The 18,484-nt window shown below is 38.5% G+C and overlaps 1 protein-coding gene across 3 annotated transcripts in view; it reads left to right on the top strand.

Annotated features, from left to right (window-relative positions):
• LOC148352814 (plakophilin-4-like) overlaps positions 1 to 18,484 on the top strand; it is a 121,705-nt gene that overhangs the window by 10,903 nt on the left and 92,318 nt on the right. For 2 of the 3 annotated variants that reach the window (XM_088352396.1, XM_088352394.1), the window contains exon 1: positions 16,676 to 16,763. The exons of the other annotated variant lie outside the window; for it this stretch is intronic. In XM_088352396.1, coding sequence (XP_088208522.1) covers positions 16,748 to 16,763 — 16 coding nt within the window. In that variant the 5' untranslated portion in view covers positions 16,676 to 16,747. Of the gene's footprint in view, positions 1 to 16,675; positions 16,764 to 18,484 lie in introns of those variants that run through there. 3 annotated transcript variants of the gene reach the window in all.

Genomic DNA, 18,484 nt, shown 5'->3' with positions numbered 1-18,484 from the left:
TATTCCTTAGAAATGATGAACTAGGTTGTCACTTTCAATGAAATGCATTGGCTCTGAAGGTGAGGTCAATTATATTCAAATATTCAATGTGTTTTTCCCCTGAACAGTGAACAGTGGATATAACATTTGCATGGAGGCAATAATATGATTGGAGATGGGATATTAGATTCTTGGAGTAATCCGAATGAATCGTTTACAAGCCAAGAGACGAATGGATAACCCTGTATACATGGCTTTTTTGAGTATTCTGATTACTAGGGCGTCATTATGAAATTAGACGTCATTTGATTTTCATTAAAGGGACAGTCTGTATTATTTGTCCACTAGATGTCGCTGTATTGTGCCGTGCAGCCGAAAACAATTGCTAGAAAGAGCAAGGAACATGATGTTAGCTTCTTTTAGTTGAGCCTTATGTTGTCAAATAAATAAAAATTCCTCTACCTACGGGTATTTGAAGAAAATCGCGTTTATATGATAGTTCCTTTTTTTTGCTTATTCTTCAAATTCATATATTTTTTAAATGAATTAAGTTTTGTTTTAAACTCTAGGCGGCACCAAATTATACACATTTTATGGCTGCACGATTTTGAAAATAAAACCAAATTGCGATTTTTCAGACCAGTATTGCGATTTCGATGCGATTTTGTTTTTTTTTCCCCCAAGTACATTTTCTGTGTTAATTTTCTTTTTGCCAACACTCAACCATATTGCTAAACCTAGAGAAAACAGCACCATCTTCTGGCGACCTTTCTTAGGGTTGCTTTCTGTTGAGCATTTTTTACCTTTCAATTCCTCAATCGATAGAAGTACCGTAAATTCTGGACTATAGAGCGCACCTGATTATAAGCCGCACCCACCACATTTTAAGAGGTAAACCGATTTTGTACATACACAAGCCGCACCTGTATGTAAGCCGCACGCGCCCACATTTAAACATGTAACACAAACACAAAATGAACCCAAACCCGACTTCAAGTCCCGCGATTGAAACTAAATGTCCTTCATTAAAGTCCATAGTCCAAAAATCACAGCTGGCAAAATGAATGGAAAATTATACCAGTACTTAAGGTTTGATGCAGACCTGCAGAGTCCGGGTCCCGTTGAAAGTAATCCAAGGAAAAAAGTGTATATTTCCAAAGGTAAGGGTGGGAAAAATATATCAGATGAACACATTTACTGACGCAACTCCTTTTTCTTTAACCAACTTTTTACACCCTCTTCTTTCCTTGTCTGTCCCTAACCTTTAGCGGTCCCCACGCCGCGTTTGTTCCGCCCCTCATTTTTCGTTCACACGTGCAAAACATCAAAATAAGTGTCTAAAATAAATACAAATAAATACATTACAAAAATATACAGTTGCAAATACATATTATACATGGGCTACACATATTTACAAAGAAAGACGGTACACCGAGAGAGTTTTCAAAGCTTTAATAATAATAATATAGCTTTGACAGGGCAGTTAATGGTAGCAACAATCAAGCGCCGCTGGCAGCCTTTAGAAAAATTACATAAATGAATAAGCCACAGGGTTAAAAGTTAGGGAAAATAGTAGCGGCTTATAGTCCGGAATTTACGGTACCTACCCACCTATGAATGCACTAGATAGCGCTTCAAGCTCATTAAAATAGTGGTCTGGAGAATTTTCAAAATAGAACATCACAAAATAACATTCCAATTATTTATTTTGACATCTCTTCATAACCAAACAAAGTCAACATCTAACATAAATAACATATAAAGTCACAGCATTAGTTTTTTCTTTGTGCCTTTGCGAACTTTTTTTGAATGGTGTGAAGGCTGCAAAAGCTGCTTTGATGGAGGTTTGTTTACATCCTAGTCCAATTTTTGATGCACCTTCTTCGTTTTTTACTCGTAATCCTTTTTGACATGCCGTGTATTCTAATATGTGATAATTTTTAAGGTGCTGGTACAAATTACTTGTGTTTCCACTGGACCTAGCGACTACACGAAAGCAAATTCTGCAACGGGCGTTTTCCTCTGTTCCATGTCCGCTTCGTCAAAACCAAAATAGGTCCAAACAAGTGATGTACCGCCCTTCTTCGGTGCAAACTTTGTTTCCTTCTCGTTTGTTGACCCTGGGACTATGTTTACGGAGTCCGCTATGACACTCAATGAGCTCACACGGTGTGTGTGGCATAGTGTGGTGCTTGCAAACTTTGAATCGCGTTTATTGGCTTGTGTTCTTATTAAAACGTGCCTCTGATTGGTCGGCGCTTTTAAAACTCAAACAGTAACAATTGTGGTTGGCCAAAACTCCATCACTCACTACAAAACCTTGAAAAAAACGCAATGCTTTGTGGTTTCACATCGCAATGTTGATGCGATTTCGGTTTAATCGTGCAGCCCTAACACAAAGTCCCATTAAATCTTTTTATGTTCACTAAGTTGTTAACAATGACAATGTAAACAATTCATTTCCATTGTCAACAGTGAGCTAGCTAACAATTTGTCCTTGTAGTGCTAGATAACCAAAATGTTATATCAATGTGCTTCACATGCTTTTTAGGTAGAAAGTACAAGCTGAAACAAGTCAACAACAAAAACATTAGCAGACCTTTGCCCCAACAACACGTCTCTTGTTCCAAATGTGCACACTTGCTGCTGTCAGCAGTGAGGCTGCAGTAATGGGAATCACGAGGAACGTGTCCTAGAGATTCCCTAGCGGTTGTGTGCATGCGTCATTGCACAGTCCACGCATCAAAGCAAGACGGCATGCAACCGCCGCGCATTGTGCTCACACCTAGCGAAGCTGTCAAATGAACGCTTCCACATTTGTATGAAACCGGGGGACATGAGCATGGTTGGATTTCAAATGAAATGTTTTGATCAAAATTATATTAGAGTCAAACGCCAGGTTACGGCATCCCTATTGTCGTTGTTGACGAGTTTATAGTTTAGCAAGAGTCTCAAAAGAAGGAGAGAAGACATCAATGGATTTTGAATTTGCAAGGAGAACAGGAGATGACAGCAGAGAAAAATCCCACAATGCCAAATTCTAAATATGTTCTGCAAGCCCTCCTCAAGCCCTCTTTTTGATTACACCTCATAAGTTACAGGAAGCAGAGCCACCCTAGGGTGTGCTCTCAAATGAAATATCCAAATTCAAGTTTTTATCAGACATGGTCGCTCAAATCCAGTTAATTTGTCGGGCAAGGCTTTAAAACCCGCGGTCCGGGTTGGGTTTTATTTTGGCCCAATCTTAACTCTTAACGGGAACAATGATTCAAACAGTCCATAATAGTCAAAAAAAGAACAACAGTGAAGTGTACTAGTCAAAATAACATAAGGGTATCCTACTCAATTGCCTTTGCTCGTGTCCAATTTTAAAAACTAAAAAATAGGTATCAGTTGTGACACAAGAGGTTTTTGGCCCCTTGTCATGAAATTTTTCACACCATATGACATGAACAAAAAATTATTTAGCATCCCTAAAAAAATTCATAAATCAACCTAATGTATGACTGCGAGTTGTGTTCCTCATATGTCTCGAAAGATGGTTTTCTGCTATTGGTGGCTGCGGCTGCATCGGCTCGCTACAACGGGTCAGGTGTATCGACATTTCGTTCTGTGTACATTGTTACAAAGAATGACAATACAAAGGAAATTATTATTATTATTATTATTATTATTATAAGATGCTAGTCTCCTGTTGGCTTGCCTTACAGCATCATGAAGATGCTGTTATTCTGTTGACCGAATTCCTTCCCACAAATCTTTCCTTGTTCAGTTAAGAGTCTAATATACTTTGTAAAGACTTTGCAAGTGAGCAGACAGTTCTCTCAGAGATGTCTCTCACTATTGATACGCACGAACACTGCTCAGTTGGAATTTTGATAAACGCAAGCTTCGTTTCCATGGTTATCCTGAATTTTGCTTCTCTCTTTTGCATCACTGCAAACTTTGGGACCCACAGTGAATAAACATAGTACAAACCATAGTTTTGTATCGCCAAATTGTAAAGTTTACAAAGCAGACGAGATTGCTAACTGGATGAAGAGAGAAAAAGGCATTGTGGGAGGGAATTTGGACAATAGCATATCTGCATTTTCATGGTGTCGTGACAAGAAGAGATAACAGATCATAATTTTGTCTGACGTTGACCAATAGCAGACAAGTATCTTAAGGACATAACCCGCAGTTATCCACACAAACACTGCAAAGTTTGAAACTTGTAATTTTCTGAGCACGTGAAAGAATGTATTGTTTATGATGCATGGTGGGTAAAATACTGCAACGAGGGGCCCAAAAAAACATTATATTCAACATTGTAACGTGAAAACATCATAAATCTAAAACATTATTCCCATTATTCCAAAAGTAATGTGAGCTTTGCTAAATGTCAAAGCATTTACAAGATCATCACAATAGCGATTTACCTCAAAAGAAATTGGGGCCGTTGATCGAAAATGAACAAATGCTGTCGGAATGACATTTAAAATGGCATTTCAATATAAAACCACAAGCTGTGGATTCAATCAGACGTGGGTAGATTCATTTTAACGCTTGTTTCGTACAAATTATTCCATCTCACTCTCAGAATATCGGTTATATTTCAAACCGACAATGTACACAACAGCACACAATTCAATTATATTGCAACAGAGTCGACATTGGGGGAGAAACATTGATTTTTAATGTTTCCAAGATATGTCTAAAAAGGGGTGAACGGTCACTAAACTCTGACATCTATTCTGCCTTGTTTTCGTTACCAGTGTGACCTCAAGTACCCCTTTTTGTCTCCAAGCCGATTTTCATGCTTGGGTGCATCCGTTCTCCAGGTGATCACACATCATATACAATTTCCTGTAGTAACGGAAATGCTAAATCATTTATCACTCAGCTGAAAGAGGGAGCTAATCTTTCGGCAACGGGAATTGGAAGATGTATTGGATCGAGGGAGGAAAAAAATTGCAGCCGTATCACAGTTTGGCAATGATGAATGTGATAGGTCCCCACACAGGAAGTCTATAGTACTCAGAGGACTCGAGTTACTGGGCCGGTGCCTCAGTTGAATTCAAACGGACATCTGCAGGAAAGTAAAATTTCATATTTATTAAATCAACACTATTGAATCGGAATATTTCAAAATAAGTTAATTTAGGGTGGTGACTCTCATTTAAATGAAATCATACAATCTTATTTTATTATTGTCGCCATTTATTGTTTTTCTCTTTTAAATATTTTTGTTATTGGCTTCATTAAAATTAACTCATCTCAGGTCAAGACAGCCGTCTACCATTTCAGATAAAATTGCTCGGATTATTTTACTTACACAGTACACTCCCAGGATATGTAGTTTTTCTGTTTTGAGATGGAAATCGCAAAGTAAAATCGCCATATGGCAACGGATAAAAACTTATTGTAAATAAATAATGCATTCCGAACCCCCCAGTCCTCAGGATAAAATATTAAAATGACAAAATAGTATTGTTAATTGTGTTCTAATGATTAAAAAATGTAACATTTAAGGAAAAACTGAAATGTTATTTATCTCTGTTGTGATGTGAGTTGAGCTGGTCAAGTGGAGTAGCGGTGAATGCAGAGGGGGATGACAGTGGGGGTGGATTTGTCACAAGCCAGAAACGGAGACAGGACCCAGTAGCGTTCGTTTACTCAGTTTTATTGATAAAGAGAGAGAGCAGTGCTTGCTTCCACGATCCGATGATCGACGGATACGAGTAGCAGGTGGCTGGAACGCGGAAGTGGCGCTTCCGTGTCGAGCCAGGATAATCGTAAGCAGCAGGGATACTGGTAGCCGGATGGGAGAACAAGGGCAGTATCGAGTCCAGAAAAGAGGTCGGCAACAGGTATCAGGCAGGAAACAGGGCAAAACAGGTCGGTGGTCGGGATGGCAGAAACGGGTCCAGAAATGGGTCCAGAATCGGGTCCAGAAACGGGTCCAGAAACGGGTCCAGAAACGGGTCCAGAAACGGGTCCAGAAACGGGTGGGCAACAGGTATCGGGCAGGAGAAAACAGGGCAGGAAAATGTCGGAAGGTATGAGCTTGCCTAGCTGGGAGCATAGGTTCACAAACGGTCTGACGGCTTCCTCTTGGAAGCTGGGGGTTTAAAAAGAGTCTCTGAACCAATCAGTGCTCAAGGCTGTTGGCGCCAATTGGGCAGTCACAGGTGCCCTGAATCAGCAATCATGACACGATTAAAAATAAACAGATTGTAAAACTTACACTTGTAAGAATTGTTATGCTCTTAGAATAATTCCTTGCTTTAATCGTCTTCTCTTTTTTAATAACAACTCTGATCGTCAAATGGCCATGCAACTTTGCTAGGGTAGCGATTTGTGTGCTTTCTTTGTATTTCTTCAGAATTGCAAGCTTTGTTTGTGTTTATTTTGCTTTTGCTATTTTCTTCAGCATCACTGTAAGTCTTGGGACCCATAGCTAATAAATACAGCACAAAAATATGGTAATGTATCACTCTAACTCGCAGTCTTCACAAAACACATGTGATTCTGAACTGAACGAATAGAGAGGCATTGTGAGGGGAGTTCAACCAATAATATATTATCATTTTTATGCTGCTGCTATGCAAAGTTCGCAAACCAATCACCGACCAGCATTTTGTACGACGTCAACCAATAGAAAACAGCCATCTTAGAGACGTAACTTGATCTATGCACGGACATCGAAAGTTTTAATTTTGTATGTTTTTGAAAGTCTTATAGTGGGGAAATTACCCTTAATAGGATCCAAAAAAACCATCTTATTCAAGACTATAATGTGAAAAGTTTGTGAGACAGGAAAGCTGTAATTGTGTTCCAATGTTTAAAAAATTTAACATTTAAGGAAAAAATGAAATTGAAATGTTATTCATCTTCTGCTATATTATTTTTCCTGTGGGAAAAAAGGTAAAAAGGAGATTGCCATCTCTCATCTCCTATGTAAGATTAAATTGCTCATTTTAATGATTATTGTTCTTGTACTACCTGGGAAAAATTAAGATATTATAAGGAAAAAAAATATTGTACGAATTGTATTGCCAATGTTTCGCTAGATAGTTGCATTCTTTTTAATCTCCCTGTATACATTTTTTGTTATCTTTACGTTAATTGCTATTGGTTTGCGTCAAATTCTATGCTAATAACTGGTAGAAAAAATGTGTTCTATGCTTCCACTGATGAAAAATAGCAATTGTCCCCAAAATCGGAATTGTTGCAGACCACAACAGTCATGATTTTGGAATGTTGGCTTGTCACACACTTCAGGTTACCCTCTTGCTAACACATCCGGCGACTTTTGTCCCATAAATTGTTCAAAAGGGCCCTTGACCTGAAAATTTTTTCAGCATGACTCATTTTGGTAACACAGAATGCCAGTAGTGTAATCACGCTTTTATGTGGGTTGGCATTTCTTTTGTGTTGCATTATCTATTTGGTGTTTCTCAGCAACCTGCATGCCATTTGTTCATAGAACTACGGCAAAAGATTTGCCTGGAGGCCAAGGCAAACTGGTCTGTAATTTGTGTTGGGGCTTGACTAGACGTCGCAGAATTTAGTTTGGTATACGCCAAATTAACACTAATGCTTACAGTCTACTAGTTCTACCTTGTAAATATTGCCTTTTATGAAATCTCTTTTCATATTTTTAAGTTCTTTCCTTATGACATGTTTATCCTGGAGTGCCACGTCTAATTTCAACGTGAACAATGCACTCTATGTTGTAATGAATTACAATAAAGCTAATTCTATTCTATTCTATTCCATTCTATTCTATTCTATTCTATTCTAATAGGTAAGGCTTATTGCAGTAATAATGACTCCTTATTTATTTAAAATTTCTACCAAATTAATGCTAACAGCTAAATCAACGCTAGTAATGATATTCGTTAATGCGGCTAGCGACTGCGTTAGCAAAAGGCAGGGGACTGCTGGAACAGGATGAAATAGGCCCCTGAGACAATAAAACAATCTAAATATTACTTATCTATCCTAATATTGTTTTTTAATTTAATTTTTATCTTTTAAGTATTTCATCAGATGTTTATCCTGGAGTGCCACGTCTAATCTCTTAAACAATGTTCACTTAATTTGTAATCACTGGCATTAAAGGCACTTCTTTCATATTGTAATAGTTTTGCATGATTGATCAAGGAATAAAGATATCGAGGGGTCAAGAAACATAGGCAGGAACATTAAAAAGCCAAGCTGATCCGACAGCTTTTGCTGTTGGCACAGATTTTTAACACTCCTCTCTTGATTAGAGTCAGATGCTGGTAATAATGAACAGGTATGGGGGTCATCTGAAGTGCGATGGTATTCGGTATCCTAACAGTTTTCTGTAAGAATCCTGCAAATCATGCTAAACGATATGATCTATATTCAGGTCGCTGTGACTTTGTAGCACACTCAACAGCTGAAAACACTCTTTACCGACACACCCTGGAGTAGGCAGCAGGCAGCTTTTTTCTCCTGAACAAAAAACTGTCACGTGTGCTCGCTAACGTCCAGCGTTAGCCCAAACACGACAACCCAGAGCCTCATTAACAGAGGCACATAGAAGCTCTTCTGTGTGGATACAATTGCTTCCAAAGGGTCACTCCATTTTTCAATCCTGCATTCCAAAAGCTATTTCTTCCACAAGTCACAGAAGTCACATTTCCTAAACCCCTGAAACGTGTTTACTCGAAAAGAAAACAAAGGGTCAAGTCAAAGACGCTCCACATAATCCGTGTTTGCAGTGAGTACAAAACAACAAAGCGTTCTTAAGTGATTATTTAACCACCGCACCTTTCCAATTACGGCTTTAACAAGCAGCCAAGAGTAATACTCTTTGACGGACCACATATATTATTCTTATTGGATGTAAAACCTTGAAATAGAATCAGTATTTGAGCTATGAAGACACACTTCATCCTGTCTCGTGTCATTAGGCAATCGCATTTAACGCCCGAGTACTTTGCAGACACTTTGTGCCAAGTGGATGTGTGTGGAGACGGATATTTAGAAAAGTTAGTGGAAATAGGAGTCAAATTTATGAATTACAAACAGCATACAGGGTTTACCAAAGCATATAGATACTTTTTGTGGCGTTGTTGTTGAGTTTTCTTGTTAGGTACATCAATAACATTGAAATCTCAGAAAATGAGCTAGCTACCCACAGTAAGCTTGCAATAGCATTACAGTGCAAATGATAGAAAGCCCATTGTAGCCAACATGGTATTTGTGTTCATTTGTCTTAGTTAGTACATTTATAATAAAAATAATAATGAAATCTTTTGAAAAGATTTTGCATAAGAGTAGTACCTATAGTAAGCAAGAAATAGCTTTACAGTGCTAATGCCAGCGAGGCAATTTTAGCCACCATTGCTATGGTCTCAGTTTTGGGTTTTATTGGTATCTAAATCATTTCAAGTCAGAGGAAAATGATTCAGCTAACAAGCACTACCTATAGTAAGCTAGCAGTAGCGTTACATGGCTAATGCTAGCAAATCAACTTTAGCCACCATTGCTTCATTGCATTTAGCAAGTTAATGATGACTCAAAAGTTGAGATAATCGAATTAAATTTGCTAAATCGCCCTGCCCTAACTTATTTAAATGCAACAATAAACAAGTTAAGAATAGTTTTTTGATAATTTGCACCAGCTTTGAGTAATTCAAATGTAATGGTAAAATTCTATGTAGCAATTTTTACTCCAAATTAATCAAACTAAATTGATTTTTTTGCCCAGCCTTTTGTAACATATATTAAGACATGGGAAGCCACAGAAGGATTTTCCATTTTTGTCATGGTATACTTCAACTCGTGCAAAAAAAAAAATGTGCTCACAAAATCAAATGAATAACAGCCATGCAAATGTTCACTTAGCTCTATCACTTACTCCTTACAGAGGCTGTAAAAGATTCTGGTCATATGAGTCATATGTATTGGAGGAGGGGAACTTCTAATGTGTAACCCCACAGGATACGACAATAATTCGTCCTGAGTTGAGGGTTGCAAGGTGAAATTGTTATATTCTGAAGGATACAAACCGATGGTACCCCAGGTAAAAACATTACATTTTTATAAAAATATTAAACATTAGTAACAAATTAGTATATAGTAAGGACTATTTAAATGTAATATATGTGTATATGATTAAATAACATTATAAATGAATACTGTATACATGTGGAGTTGTGACGGGATTTGAGCTGGTACAGTGGAATTAGTTGGTGGATGCAGGGGGAGGGGGAGAGATGGATTAAAATGACAACTGATTTTAAAATGCGCACTTGCTTGGATTATCATGTCTTTAGAAGACTTCCTTATTCTTAATAATTACCCCGCTCGTCAATTGACCATACTTCTCGGCGAAGGTGGCAATGCATGTCCTTTCTCTGTATTTTGTAGTAATTACACGCTTAGTTTCCATAGTTATCACATTTTTGATTCTTCCTTCAGCATCAATGCACCTTTTGGGACCCACAGCTTATAAACATGCTGTTAAAAATACAGTGTTGGATTGCACTAACTACGAAAGTTTTTTACGTCTCATACAAACAAGATTCAGAAATAAACAAACAGACCGAAAGGCATCGTCAGTAGTCAGGTCAGCCAATAGCGCATCTGCATTTTCATGATGCCGTGACGTAAACCAACTGCAGATCAGCATTTTAGACTAATAGCAGACACAAATCTTAGAGACGTAACCCTTCACACACATGAACACTGCAAAATTTGAATTACCGTAAATTCCGGACTATAGAGCGCACCTGATTATAAGCTGCACCCACCACATTTTAAGAGGAAAACTGATTTTGTACTTACACAAGCCGCACCTGTATATAAGCCTCATTCACCCACATTAAAAAATGCGATTGAAACTGAATTTCATTCATTAAAGTACACAGTCCAAAATTCACAGCCGGCAAAATGAACGGAAAATGATACCGGTACTTAAGGTTTGATGCAGACCTGCAGAGTCTGGGTCCCGTTAAAAGTAATCCAAGGAAAAAAGTGTATATTTCCAAAGGTAAGGGTGGGAAAAATATATATCCACTATTGTCCGCCGCGTCCACAAACACGTCTCACGTTTACTCCACTTCCCGTCAGCCCCCGTGGTTTTCGCCCCTACTTTTTGACTCGCCCGTACAAAACATATCAGAATACGTCTCTAAAATAAATACATTACAAAAATATACAGCTGCAAATACACATTATACATGGTTACACATATTTAAAAAGAAAGACAATACACAGAGAGAGTTTTCAAACCTTTAATAATAATAATATAACTTTTATCCCAAACGGTGCCTGTGACAGGTAGCAACACGCTAGCAACACGCTCGCAACACAGTAAACGGGTCTGTTAAAAAAACATATTGTACTTGTAAAAATCACGGTAAACCGTCCTCATCTTCCTCCTTAGAACTGAAGCCATTAAAGTCGTCTTCCTCAGTGTCGGAAAGAAACTTTGTCATATAGATGTCGTCCCACGCTCCCATCCACTCCTGATTCTGTGCCCTCCTCTCCGTCACGCAGCAGACCGGCTTTTCGGAACCCGTTGGTTATGGTGGATTTTTTGATGCTGCCCCACGCTGTCAGGATCCACTGGCAGACTTGCGAAAAAGTTGCATTTCGCATGCGGCCAGTTTTAGTGAAAGATTTCTCGCCGCTAGTCAAGCCAAGAAGTTGCAGTCTTCCTCGGCGCATATAATCCACCGGTCTAAATCTTACCTTTTGTACTTGAGCGCCGCTGGCGGCCCTTAGAAAAGTTACATAAATTGGCCGCATCACTGAATAAGGCACAGGGTTGAACGTTTGAGAAAAAAGTAGCGGCTTATAGTCCGAAATTTACGGTATTTGTTTTTAGGCACACGAAAGAAATTGATGTTGATGTCGTATGGTGGGAAATTGCCATAACATCATAACGATAGAACATCGTAAGGTACGATCGCCTTATCCCAAGGCTCTACTGCAGTATATTAAACAATGCTTAGCATTCCCTGAACAAGCATTTTAGGTTAATTAAAGACTCTCATTTGCCTATGGGTGTGAGTACAAGCGTGATTGTTTATTTCCTTGTGTGACCTCTGATTGAAAATTAAACGGGTACCTCAAAGGTTTATAATCATGCGTTGTTTTGGTTGTTTGGGAGCAGCTCTTTAATTTGGCTGAGCCACGACGTAGCAGCCGTGTTTTTAAGCAGCCCCCTCGAGCTCCGAAAGTCAAAGCAATCAGCATTTGAATCCTTTCTAAACGAGCTACTTAAATTCTAACTCGTATGCATGACTGCTAGTCAGTCTGCGTCTTTTGTTTTTTACGTGGCCTGCCTGGAGGATAAATTAGCCTACATATGACTGACAATACGTCTCTTCCAGGTTATTTGACAGGAATTTATTCGATCTCGGAATCAAACGTGGTTATCAAATGATTCATTTGGATCTTGATGCAGGAATTCCAAAATCTCTCATCTCATCTCATTAGCTGTACCGCTTATCCTCATTAGGGTCGCGGAGGGGCTGGAGCCCATCCCAACCATCTCCAGGCAGTGAGTGGGCAGGGGACACCCTGAACTGGTTGCCAGCCAATCGCAGGGCACAGGGGGACAGACAACTCACTCGCTCGCTCATTCACACCTAGGGACAATTTGGACCGGCCAATTCACCTGAAATGCATGTTTTTGGAACGTGGGAGGAAACCGGAGTGCCCGGAGGAAACCCACGCAAGCACAGGGAGAACATACAAACTCCGCACAGGAAGTCTAGAGCTGGATTTGAACCCACGACAGGTTCCCATGACATGAACTGTGCCGCACAAGCGCTAACCACTGCTATTTAAACTAATTTGATGTACTTGAAATTGAACTATGAGTTTATTCAAGCAGCTCTTTTCCCGCTGGACTCAAGGATCATACTATGGCTTCCATTCAAAGAAGACTTGTGTAAGAAATTCCAAGGAGTGGCTTAGTTCTGAGGTCACTGGTGGGGGCCACGTGTTGCGTTTAGTCAGGGTGGGGTCAGTTTAGTGTTCTTGGACGGCTGCGGGCTTGCAGCTTGGCCTACAAAGACAAATCATTTTGTGTGTGTAGTGTGTAATCTGTTTTGTTTTGCAATGGCTGCATGCAAATAGTTTCAGAGTATGGTGAATGCAACTTCTCAAGCTTGCTAGAAATATGAGTAAATGTTTATTTTAAATTATATTGAGTTTGTCATTATACTTCTATTATATTTTTTTTCTTACATAATAAGTCTGGTATTTGCAATAGTCTGTTGTCTGTGCAACCCTTTGAGTCTTTTTGTGATGAAGGGCTGAACAAATAAACATGACTTGACTTGATATTAACGAAACTCGACTGCTGTATTTTTCAACTTACTCTCTAGATGTGACATATATGTTTTTCCTTCATAATTATGCTTTTTTTTTTTGGGCTGTTGGGACTTATCCTTAGGGGCGACTTATAGTCCGGAAAATACGGTATATGCTGCGACACATTCCAGACTTCATGCTTAGTTTGACTTTGACTTGTACTTTGAAACAATGTGACAAGCTTTAAAGAAAATCCCTATGTCCTCTACTCAAAGTCTGTGCTGATCAGAAATACAAAGAGATACGTTTTACTGGTTACTAATTTGAATTTTCAAGAAAAACTAGGTGAGAACCATTTCCACATACTGTACTTGGCCAATATATATGTATATGCTTGAATTAAACATAGATGGCTTTTTAGAAATATTGTGTTTCGTAATAGTACTTTCTTACAATTGTGACTACTGTTCGCTGTGACACATTCCTGACTTTACGCTATGTGTGACTGTGACTGGTACCCTGAAACAATGTAACAGGTGATAAAAATGTCCTATAATCTTTGTCTTCTACTCAAAAGCTGTGCTGAATACAAATATACAGGTATAAGTTTGTCTTACTGGTTTACCAAATCGGGTAAGAACAATTTCAATAAATATGGAGTTAGTGGAAGTATAAAAAATGGGTACGAGTTGAAATATTTCAATATGTAAGGTAATTTGAATAAATTCAACTGAAACTCATTCTCAACTTTTATGATATTTGTTTCCAAGTTTCAAAAGAAGTTAATAACTTTATCAAAACAGGGTACTGTAAATTAATATGGCAAATAAAACATTGCCCTTTTTAAAACACATTTTCTTTATTTGTATCAAATTCAAATGTACTGTTTCTGTACCTTTTTCCACCAGTACAATTATTAAAAAAGAAAACTTTCAGAACAGTTTAATCAGATTAAATTAAAAATACTTCTTAAAGGGACGGTGTGTAATATTTAGTGCTTCCTAGTGGTACAAAACATTGATGTTTAATAAGAGGAAAAATATAGGAACTATCATACCAATATGATTTTTTTTCATAAATCTTCATAGGTCGAGAAATTTGTATTTCTTTGACACAGCGGAATCCACACCGAGTAGACACCACCATGTTTCCCTGGCAACTTGCTGCTACGCTGTGCTCATTTGGCACTGGTTTTCGTTCACATTAGACAATATAGTGCCATCTAGTGTTCAAATATTACACAATGTACCTTTGAGACTAATTCGATTTACAAAAAGTTTTTCTCATTTTAGTTTGTTTCATATTTTACTAAGATCAGAAAATGATGTAAAGATTACGGGACGGCCTGAGAAAATAAGAATATTGTGATGAGGTTCTTTATTTTCTGTAATGTAATTAAAAACAAACATGTCACACAATTCTGGATTCATTAATGAAATTAAATGAAATGATCTGCATTTATATAGCGCTTTTCAAGTCAATGACTTCCCAAAGCGCTTTACATTGTACTTCACATTCCCGAATAGCGGCCGTGATCTGTGCTGACATGTAAGGCGCTAACCTGCTTATTGGGGGTATTGGGGGTTCAGTGTCTTACCCAAGGACACTTCGGCATGTAACACAGACAAGCCGGGATTCGAACTGGGATCCCTAAATCCTAAAACGATCGCTCTACCTCCTGAACTACTGCCGCCCAAAGGAACTGAAAAACTGTAATTCTTTTATTATTTTAATGAAATTGATAATTGCTTACAGCCTACTGGTATACTTTTCTGGTATATTCTAATATTTTCATATGGGATGTTTTGGTTCTCGCCACAACTGACAATATTAATACAATAAAAAGCTTGCAATATTTCAGTGGATTTCAAATGAATCCAGAATGTCTGACATTTTTTTAATCTTACATTGCATTACATAATATGATATGACATAATGTATATTTAAAACCAGTAAAATATTATGCCAGCAGTGTCACCGTTGCCCATTGCCCTCACTTATTTGGCGCCGGCTGCGGCTCATTGCCTGATTGGCTTCCCTCCTCTTTAAGCTCAGTGCTCTCACTCACCCCTTGTCAGTCCGTCAACGAACCTCTGCACCCGCAAGACGCGTGTTTTGACTCCTGCTTGTGTATCATGTCCGGTATCAATTCCGTCCATCTCATCCTGTCTGATATCTGATATCTGACTCCAGTCTCCAGGATCGGGTATCGATACTGTCTATCTCGTCCTGTTTGATATTGGACTCCAGTGTCTGGTATCGATCTCATCTGTCTCGTCCTGTCTGATATCTTGCTATCCAGTATCCGGTATCGATCCTGCCTGTCTCATCCTGTCCGATATCTTGCGCCAGTCTCCAGTATCCGGTATCCTTCCCGTTTGTCCCGTCCTGTCTGATATCTGACTCCAGTCTCCAGGATCGGGTATCGATCCTGTCTATCTCGTCCTGTTTGATATCTGACTCCAGTGTCTGGTATTGATCGCGTCCGTCTTGTCGTGTCTGATATCTTGTTACAATCTTGGTATCCGGTATCGATCCTGCCTGTCTCATACTGTCCGATATCTTGCGGCACTCTCCAGTATCAGGTATCGATCCCGTCCATCTCGTCCTGTCTGATAACTCACCCCAGTCAATCAATCCTGTCTGTTCCGTCCTGTTCGGTATCATTCCCATCTGTCCGGTATCTGCTTGTGTATCTGGTATTGATTCTGTCTGTCCCGTCCTGTCCGGTATCGACCCCGTCGGTCTGGTATCTGCTCGTGTATCTGGTATTGATACGGTCTTTCCCGTCCTGTCCGGTAACGACCCCGTCTGTCCGGTATCTGCTCGTGTATCTGGTATCGATCTCGTCGGCTCTGGCTTCCTGTTTTTCCACGCCGGACTTCTGTCTTACTTCTTCCGCCCAGCGATCAATGAATCACTGGCGTTTGTGTTAACGTGCATGACTGCCCCATTCCCGTAAAATAAAGCTTGTGTGAAAACGTTACGCATCTGGGTCCACCTCCTGTTCTGGTTCTGACAAGCAGGACAAAAACTGTGAAGTCTCAAGTGCAAAATATTTGGATCATACAATTAGCAGAACTGTGAGGGTTATTGGATTTACAGGTTTCTGTAATCGCGCATAAGTTTATGTCCTTTGTTAAGTGAAAACAAGGTCAACTTTTACCCTTTGGGAACGAATGCAGTCCTTAGGTATTAACCTAATTCTAGTTTAGGAAAAAAACTCCACGAGACTGTAGACTTCGTACTTTGCCATTTTTATCTGCTTTTCAGTTTAACTCCCTAAACTCAACAAGACACTGCGTTTAGGTTGACGGGGTTGTTCCGTTCCGTCACGTTTTGAAAAGAAACAGAAATGTTGAAGAGCCAGTTGGTTGTGTACTTACGGCACTGCTGCAGCTCCACAGCAGTATTTCGGTTTGGCCTCTCAAGGCCGTTTTGGGGCGCCTAACATTATGTTGACCCCGGATCGTGTATAATGGGGAATTTCAAAGGTAAGATCAGAAGTCTATTTATCGTTTCCTGTGTTTATGGTACAACCTGACTTTCTTTTTCTGGTGTTATGTTTTCTGCGCCCTTGCTTTCTGTCTGTCTGCACCTTTCTGTTTGTATTGGAGTCCTTAAAATTGCCGGATTATTTACACAAAGTATATTTGTGAATAGTGTATTTGTGATGGTTTAAAGATAGTCTATGGTTTGCAATAATCTGTGGTCTGTGCAGCCCTTTGAGACTCCTTGTAATTAAGGGCTGTACAAATAAACATGACTTGACTTGATTTAAATAGGGGTGGAAATCTTTGAGTACATCACGACTTGATTACAATTGCAATCAGGGGTATGATATGATTCTAAATCGATGATTGAATTATTTTTTTCTTTATTTTTTTCTCCTCACTAAGACTTGAAGACTTGTAGTTTTTAATAATAAAAGAACCACAAACGACTAAGGAAAAATATATTTTAATCATTTTTTATTTCTTGACTTATTTTGGTAATGTGTTAACGCTATTGCCTTTGCATTATTATTTTGATGCACTGACAACTTCAGGCAAGTTTCCTAGCAGTACCTTTTAAATATTTTTATCTTTTATCTTTATCTTAACATTCCTATTTTTCTCTTTAAAGTATTTTATTAAGTTTTATCCTGAGGTGCCACACTTAATCTCATTGTAAACAATTTTTACTATGTTGTTTCATAGTCAATGACAATAAAGACAATTCTTATTTGTAATAATACAAAAAAGAGTGATTATTTCATTTTAGTTTATCCAAACTGCAAATTCACAGAATTGCGCACACAAATACATAATAACTTAAGCCCCAACTATTTAAATTGATGAAAAATATATCTTGTGCAAAAATCCCAGGAGTAAAACATGATGTTTACCCAGAAAACACAAACTTATAGCTATTTATAGTCATGCATCGCTATTTATAGCCTGTGCCTTTAGCTTGCTGAACTTCTTTCTAACTATAGTTTATTAATTAACACCCACATAGTTTTCACTCTTGATTTAGAAAGTTGAAATGCATTGTGGCCACTTAAAATAATGAATTAATCGTCAAAAATTGGCGAGTGGAAGCTTTTGTTGGAAAGCAGAATTGAGACAGGCATGCAAAAAAAAAAGATATGGTTTAATAACAAAACCTAGTTACAAAGTAACAAACCAACGAAGTGTCCAAAGAAACAAAACAAATCTCACTTGACGAAGACAATGACTACACAACCCTTGCCATGAGGTATTGGCAATACAAAGAGCTGTGAGAGGATTCGAATCCAGGTATGGGGACAAATTAGGTGCAAGTGGGCGTTTTCCAGCCACTCCCCCTAGGATGTCGCCCTCTATTGAGGAAATAGAGTGCCAGATACTTACAATATAGTTTCAGTAGAAATGTCTCCCAAAAAGTTATGTCAGAGAGACTAAAGCTTGACTTTATCGATCGATCCATCAATACTTATTATTTTTTAATGTTAAGATATATTATAAGCATAATAACACTGACATAGGGGTGAAACTGTGCCGGATAACGACGTTAATGAAATACATTATATTTTCGACCAACATTTGTTCCATTACTTCAGCAATTTGAAAATGTGTCTTTAAAGGGACAGTGTGTAATATTTAATCCCTCTTAGTGCTACAAAAAAACTTTTGTTCCTGAATGAAAAACACCATTGCATTTTTTTTACATCTAAATAAACAAATAAGAAATA

This window comes from Urocampus carinirostris, chromosome 14 (assembly GCF_059441175.1).
Source record: "Urocampus carinirostris isolate Australia breed hairy pipefish chromosome 14, RoL_Ucar_1.0, whole genome shotgun sequence".
NCBI classification, from domain to species: domain Eukaryota; kingdom Metazoa; phylum Chordata; class Actinopteri; order Syngnathiformes; family Syngnathidae; genus Urocampus; species Urocampus carinirostris.
Note: the sequence above shows the minus strand (reverse complement) of the source record. Positions and strands in the feature narration are given on the sequence as shown.